The following is a 6,699-nucleotide window of genomic DNA, read 5'->3' as shown; positions in this document are numbered from 1 at the left end:
CTGTGTCGCCTCTGTGTGCTGGCCAGGGTGGGGACAATGGCGGGGAGGGGCCGCCGAGTCATAGTGGGCGCCCCCTTTATATATGAGTCCCCAGGAGCTGTGGGCAGACCAGCCCAACATTAACAGCAAGAGCAGGTGGGCAGGCTGCCCTCCTCCCGCGCCCCACGGCCACCCGCAGCCTCAGCCTAAGCTGCCCGACCTGCGAGCACCATGGTCCGCCACCGCGTGAGGAGTCCCAGCGAGCGGCCCCAGCAGGGGTCTGGGCAGCAGCACGGGTGCGAGGACCAGGCGCAGAGCCCCGAGGATATCCAGGCCGACGGAAGGGCCATCGGAGGCCGCTATCGCTATAGACAGAGGCGCGGCTCCCCAAGGAGGCTGTACAGGCTCCGCACACGGCGGGAGCGCTCGTGTGGAAGGCGCCAGAGACGCGCGTGCAGGCACAGGAGGCGCCGCAGAGGTCCGCCCGTCCCCTCCGCCCCCCATTCCGGGGCCCCTGACACCCCGGCCACGGCACAGAAGGGTGGCGGGAGGCTAACGAGGCACTGGGCCCCCACCCATCTGACAGTCCCCAGCCCCATCCACAACCAGATCCCCTGAACGGCCCTGTAACCAGAAGTTTCTTTTCCAAAAGGCTGCAGGAGGAGGAGGAGGAGATGCAGAGGGCGTCTCTAACCTTCCTGGGCCCAGCCCACTCCCGGTGGAAATTAAGGAAAAGTCACCTGCCAAAGAACCACCTCGCCAGACCACAGCAATCCCCCCACATCGGATGCCTGAGCCCCGAGTTTGTAAGGAGCCCACAAAATCTTGAGTAAAATGAGCAAAAGTCATCCACCCAATAAAGCCTGAGATGAAAAATGTGCTGGCCTGTCAGGGTCTTCTTGATGCAAGGTGTGGGGGTGCAGGGGGTGGTGCGGCAGAGGGGGTGGGGCTCAGTTCTGAGCACTCCTAGGCACCAGGCACCGTGCTGGCGTGTTACCCTGTGATACTGTGGGCATCCTCCGTCACCCAGAGCCAGGGTTTGATGCCGGGCCTTTCATGATGCCAAAGGCCACAACACTATTCCACCTTGACTTTCCCATTTCCCTGTTATCCCGCTCTCCAGGGGTCTTTTTTTTTTTGAGGAAGATCAGCCCTGAGCTAACATCCATGCTAATCCTCCTCTTTTTTGCTGAGGAAGACCGGCTCTGAGCTAACATCCATCGCCAATCCTCCTTTTTTTCCCCCCAAAGCCCCAGTAGATAGTTGTATGTCATAGTTGCACATCCTTCTAGTTGCTGTATGTGGGACGCGGCCTCAGCATGGCTGGAGAAGTGGTGTGTCGGTGCGCGTCCGGGATCTGAACCCGGGCCGCCAGTAGTGGAGCGTGCACACTTAACTGCTAAGCCACCGGGCTGGCCCTCCAGGGGTCTTTAACTAAGGCCAGGCTCTCAACCTGAAGAAACTTAAGGGGTGCTGGGTAGCCAAGATGGGAAGCAGGTCTGGCATGCTCCAGCAAGAAAAGGCCAGCATGGAGGGAACAAGACAAGGGGCTGACCATCGACTGATGAGTGGATCAAGAAGATGTGGTATATATATACAATGGAATACTACTCAGCCATAAAAAAGACAAAATTGTCCCATTTACAACACCCTGGATGGACCTGGAGGGCATTATGTTAAGTGAAATAAGCCAGACAGAGAAAGACAAAGACCACATGATTTCACTCGTATGTGGAAGAGAAACACATGGACAAAGAGAACACGTTAGTGGTCACCAGAGGGGAAGGGGGTTGGGGGTGTGCATAGCAGGTAAAGGGGCACATATACATGGTAACAATAATGTACAACTGAAATTTCACAATGTTATAAAGTATTATGACCTCAATAATAAAATTTTTATAAAAAGACAAGGGGCTGAACTGTGAGGCCTTGTGGGCCGCTAGAATTCTGAGACGGGACCCTGCGTTACTACAAACTTTTCAAGTTGGCGTCGGCAGGGCCATGCTCCCTCCGGAGGCTCCGGGGAAGGATCTGTGCCTGTTTCTTTCTAGCTTCTGGTGGCTCCCGGAATCCTTGGTGCCCCTTGGCTGTGGCCACATCACTCCATCCGTGGTCACACTGCCTGCTGTGTGGAATCTCTCTGCCTCCCTCTTCTAGGGGCACTTGTGACTGCATTGAGGGCCCACTCAGATAATCCAGGAAGGGTCATTATTCAGCCTACCACAGCCACAGAGGATTTGGGTCTGAAAATTGGCAAGATTTGATTTACCTGTTGGAAAATGGATTCCCAGTGCTCGGAGATGACCAAGGGGACTTAACTCCCCCCTCCCATGCTGAAATTGTGTTATATGGGTATGCGCTGCTAAAGAGAACTGCGACCCCAAAAGTTTAGGAGCCGCTGCCTTTAAAGGGTGATTTTAGAGGATGAGAAGGAGTTAGCGGGTTTTCTTTAGTTTTATAGAAGTATAGCTTATGGAGTGCACAACTTTTACGTACACCTGTGTGGGCACCACCCAGGTCAAGAAACCAGCATTTCCAGCACCCCACAAACGTGGCCACTATTCTGACCCATCATCACATACCGTCAACAGCTCTCTCGGGCTGAGTATTTCTGGGGTGTGGGGAGGAATCTGCACTCTTCTGCCTCCAGAAATTCTATCCCCAACTGTCATCCCAGCTGAAAGGGGGACTTTTGCCACAGCAAATGAGGCCAGAGGGCAGAGGGGACGTGGCAGGGCGAGGCAGCAGTCTGCCTCTATCCTGCCCTAGAAGGGAGCCAGGGGCAGGATGGGCAACAGACGCATTCCGATGCTTCTGGAAGGAGAAGGAGGCAGGAGTAGGTGGGCACAGGGCCTGGGTGCTGCAGCTTCTCTGGGCTTCTGATGAAGGACAGGCTCTGCCTCCATAGCCAGACCCCTTGATGAAGGCAGAGTGATGCTCTGGCGGGGGCACTGGAGCCCAGTGGCGCTGCTGGTAGCCAAGGTTTGAGTCAGGCATCAGCCCAGCCTCAGGTATCTGGGGCAGGGGTGGGGGGTCCAGGGGCCCCTTTGTGATGTCAGCGCCCCGCCCACCACCCTCCCAGCCCCTCCACTTCCCCCCAGTGGCCTTCCCTCGCAGTCCAGAGTGGCAGCCAAAGTGGGTAATGGGTTCCCACTGTGCCAAGCTCAGCACAGGCCACAGCCGGGGCCACGAGTCCTCCATGAAGAAGCTCGTGGCCTGCGTGAGTCAGGATAACTTCTCCCTGTCATCGGAGGGCGAGGAGGAGGAGGAAGGAGAGGAAGAGGAGGAAGAGGAGCTCCCGGTGCAGGGCAAGCTGCTGCTGATGGAGCCCGAGCTGCAGGAGGAGGACGCCGAAGATGACCCTGAGGCCCAGCAGAGCCCCGAGCCCAAGCAGACGCACTCCTGACCCAGGAAGAGGTGCCTGTTGCTGTTCCAGCGAGAAGAACTTTCAGAAAAGAGTCAATAAAAAGTCTCCAAGGAATTCTCCTCCTCCTCTCTGTCCCCAACCCTGTGCCGGTGGTACCACGCGCGTGCGTGCATGCGTGCGTGCGTGTGTGTGTGTGTGTGTGTGTAGGGAGGTTGAAGAGCAGGAGTCTGTGGCCCATGTTCCTGATGTTCAGCCAGAAGTCCTCACAAGGTCCACTCCCCGTGACTTCCTAGCCACCATCCCCTGCTTTGGGGAGTGGAAAATGTGGTCGCCTGGGTGGAAAGTCATCTCCGCCAGTCCTGCGACCCCCATCTCCGGGGCCGGGGGAGGGGAGAGACTCCTCTCCAAGTCTGAGCAGACACAGCACCCAGTGGGACAGTGGAATCCCCCTCAGCAAAACCCCCACTTGCTGCTGTAACCACAAGGGCACTGGCTTGGGAGCTCAGCAGGCCTGGGTTCAAACTTCTTTCTGCTGGCTGCCTGAGCTTGAGCAAGTCACTGGCCATCTCTGAGCCTCAGGTTGCCCCTCCCTGTTTAAGGGTGAGATTAATAGCTACCCCACAGGTCAGCTGGTCGGGAGAATTAACTGGAGTGGTGGGTGGGGTCAGGTCTGGCACACGGTGGGTGTTGGACTAAGACAGGTATTGTTGCTGGAGTCGTGGTGGGTCCATCTGCCTTGCTGGCCCTGGTTGTGGGCTCAGAGCTTGTGGAGGGGCCTGAGTCCTTCTCAGCCAGATTCTTCTGCTGCCATCTTCACCCTCGAGGGGACCATCTGTGCCCCCATCGGAGCCTCACTTCTGCCTTCATCAAGGGGTCTGGCTATGGAGGCAGAGCCTGTCCTTCATCAGAAGCCCAGAGAAGCTGCAGCACCCAGGCCCTGTGCCCACCTACTCCTGCCTCCTTCTCCTTCCAGAAGCATCGGAATGCGTCTGTTGCCCATCCTGCCCCTGGCTCCCTTAACCTTCATCTTTCCAAAAGACATGACAAATGTGATCTCTGGCCCCCTCCCTCAGGAGTCCCCCCATTGCCAGCCATCTGGGCCCCAGAAGGACCCTGATTGGGGCTGCTGGGGGCGGGGGAGGCCGTGTTTCCAGGGAAGCCTGTTCCTTTGGGGGCCATGTGTGAGGCCTGCAGACAGCAGAGGAAAGTGACGTCCAAAGGAGGGGGCCCCGCTCTCCGTGACTCCCACCCCCAGCCCCTGACCAAGGAACTCGGTCAGCCAGCGTTGTCCTCTATCCAAGTCGCACTGACCCAGCTGCCCGTCCATTTGCCCAGCAAACATCTGTGAAGCCCCTGCTGTATGCCAGGCATCGTGCCAGTCACTAAGGGGCCCTAAGATGAATCAAATGCATTTTCCATCCCACTGCGCACTCCGGGGTGGGGAAGTGCGGAGTCAGCAGTGGAGAGGTGGGAGGCGTGGGGGAGAGGGTCCAGAGACCCAGCGAGTCTTCACAGCGTGGCCCAGTACCCACCCCACCCCAACCCGCCCCACGGAGCCCCCACAAGGCAGGACCATTAGCACAGAGCGGAGAGTGCCCTCCGTAATCCCTGTGGATCCCTTAGTGATCGTAAGGCTGGACTCGAGGGAGCCAGACCTATATTTGAATCCCCATTCTGCCACTGTCTAGCTGGACTCTGGGCTGGTTACTCAACCTCTCTGAGCCTATTCCCCTTTGTGAAATGCAATAATCGTGCCTACCTCACAGGGTGCGTTGGTTTCTTAGGGCTGCTGTAACAAATTATCACAAACTTGGTGGCTTAAAACAATAGAAACTTACCCTGTCACAGTCTGAGGCCAGAAGTCTGAAATCAAGGCATCAGCAGGGCTGCACTCCCTGCAGAGGTCCTGGGGGAGGATCCTTCCTTGCCGTGTCCAGCTCATGGTGGATCCAGGCGTCCCATGCTTGTGGCTACATGTAATCTTTGCCTCCGCCTTCCCACGGTCTCTTCCCCCTGTGTGTCTTCTCTGCTGGCTCTTACCAAGACACTTGTCGTTGGATTCAGGGCCTGCTTGGATAATCCAGGGTGCTCTCAAGGTCCTTAATTTAATGACGTCTGCAAAGATCCTTCCAAATGCAGTCACGTTGCCAGGTTCCAGGGGTTAGAATGCGGGTGTATCTTTGGAGCCACCATCCAGCCCACTTACAAAGGGTCCTCGTGAGGCTCGAGGACAAAGCTGCCTAGAAAGGGTGGGCCCGGAGCCCAGCCCACAGGAGGTTCTCACATAGGAGGGGAACGAGGGCGGTTTTCACCGTGAGCGCTGTGACAAGTTTATTAAGAAATAAACTGCCACGAAAGCAGATGACAGCAAGTCCTCATAATAACAAGAGGCAAAGTTGTGCAAGAGCGAGAGTGGGAAGTGGACGTGGGCTGGGGGAGTGGCGGGGCTGGCAGCGGGAGGGGAGATGGAGACGGAGGGAGGTCCATGGGGGGAGAAGAGGAGGTACAGGCCGAGAGTGGCCAAGAGCTCAGCCCAAGGGCGTGTGCCGAGGCATGGAGGGAGGCTGTGGATAGAGCGCCCGAGACTGGGAGCCCCTGCAGGGCCTCGTGTGCAGACACGGTTGGGGCTCTCCTCTTAGGGCGCTGGGCAGTCTGAGCAGGGATGGCGTGATCCCAGCTGTACGGCGAGGCTTCATTAGCAGGGAGGGGGCCAGAGTCAGCAGGCAGGAGCCTTCTGTGGCCTGACGGACACCTCAGGCTCACAGAAATGCCAGGAAGCAAGGAATGATATCTCTTTGTCAGATAAGGAAACCAAGCCTTGAAAACCTAAATGACCTCTCCAAGATCAGACACCAGGACAAAGCGAGATTTGAACCTGGCTGTAAATCTCCTGGCTTTCAATCTTGCTAAGGATGTGGGCTTGCCAGGCTGGCCCCAGGACCACCCCCCAGTCCATTTGGTTCCTCTCATCATTTGTCCATCCGATAAACCATCCAATCCACTCAGCATCCATCTATCCGCGCCCCAGTCATCTATCCTACCGACTACCCACCCAGCCAGCTGCACTGGGGTCAGGGCTGGGCTCCTGGCTTCCGAGCCACCCGGGGGGAAGAAGAAGAGCTGAGGAGGCTTAGACAACGTTTATTGAGCTCTTACTGTGCGCTGGCCCTGAGCTGACTGCTGGACACAGATGCTCTCACTGAATTCGTCCAATGTCCCTAGGAGGTAGGTGTCATTATTGTCTCCATTCTATGAAGAAAGAGAAACTAGGACTTGGAGACAGGAATGCCAGGTGAGTGACCAGAAAGAAAGGAAGGGGCAGATCTGGGATGCGGACCCAGCTCGAGCTGACC

General features: G+C 57.0%; 1 protein-coding gene across 1 annotated transcript; it reads left to right on the top strand.

Annotated features, from left to right (window-relative positions):
- Nucleotides 1-3,088: 3,088 nt before the first annotated feature.
- Nucleotides 3,089-3,385, top strand: PRM3 (protamine 3). Its single transcript, XM_004438070.3, has one exon. The coding sequence runs from the start codon at nt 3,122-3,124 to the stop codon at nt 3,383-3,385; it is 264 nt and encodes an 87-aa protein (XP_004438127.1). The 5' UTR covers nt 3,089-3,121.
- The last annotated feature ends 3,314 nt before the right edge of the window (nt 3,386-6,699 follow it).

Source organism: Ceratotherium simum, chromosome 26, assembly GCF_057802395.1.
Source record: "Ceratotherium simum simum isolate JZ-2026a chromosome 26, ASM5780239v1, whole genome shotgun sequence".
NCBI classification, from domain to species: domain Eukaryota; kingdom Metazoa; phylum Chordata; class Mammalia; order Perissodactyla; family Rhinocerotidae; genus Ceratotherium; species Ceratotherium simum.
This window is presented reverse-complemented; position numbering and strand designations above follow the sequence as displayed.

What these genes read in the sequence shown, in the direction of transcription:
- PRM3 (XM_004438070.3), top strand. Translation starts at nt 3,122, where the DNA reads ATGGGTTCCCACTGTGCCAAGCTCAGCACAGGCCACAGCCGGGGCCAC.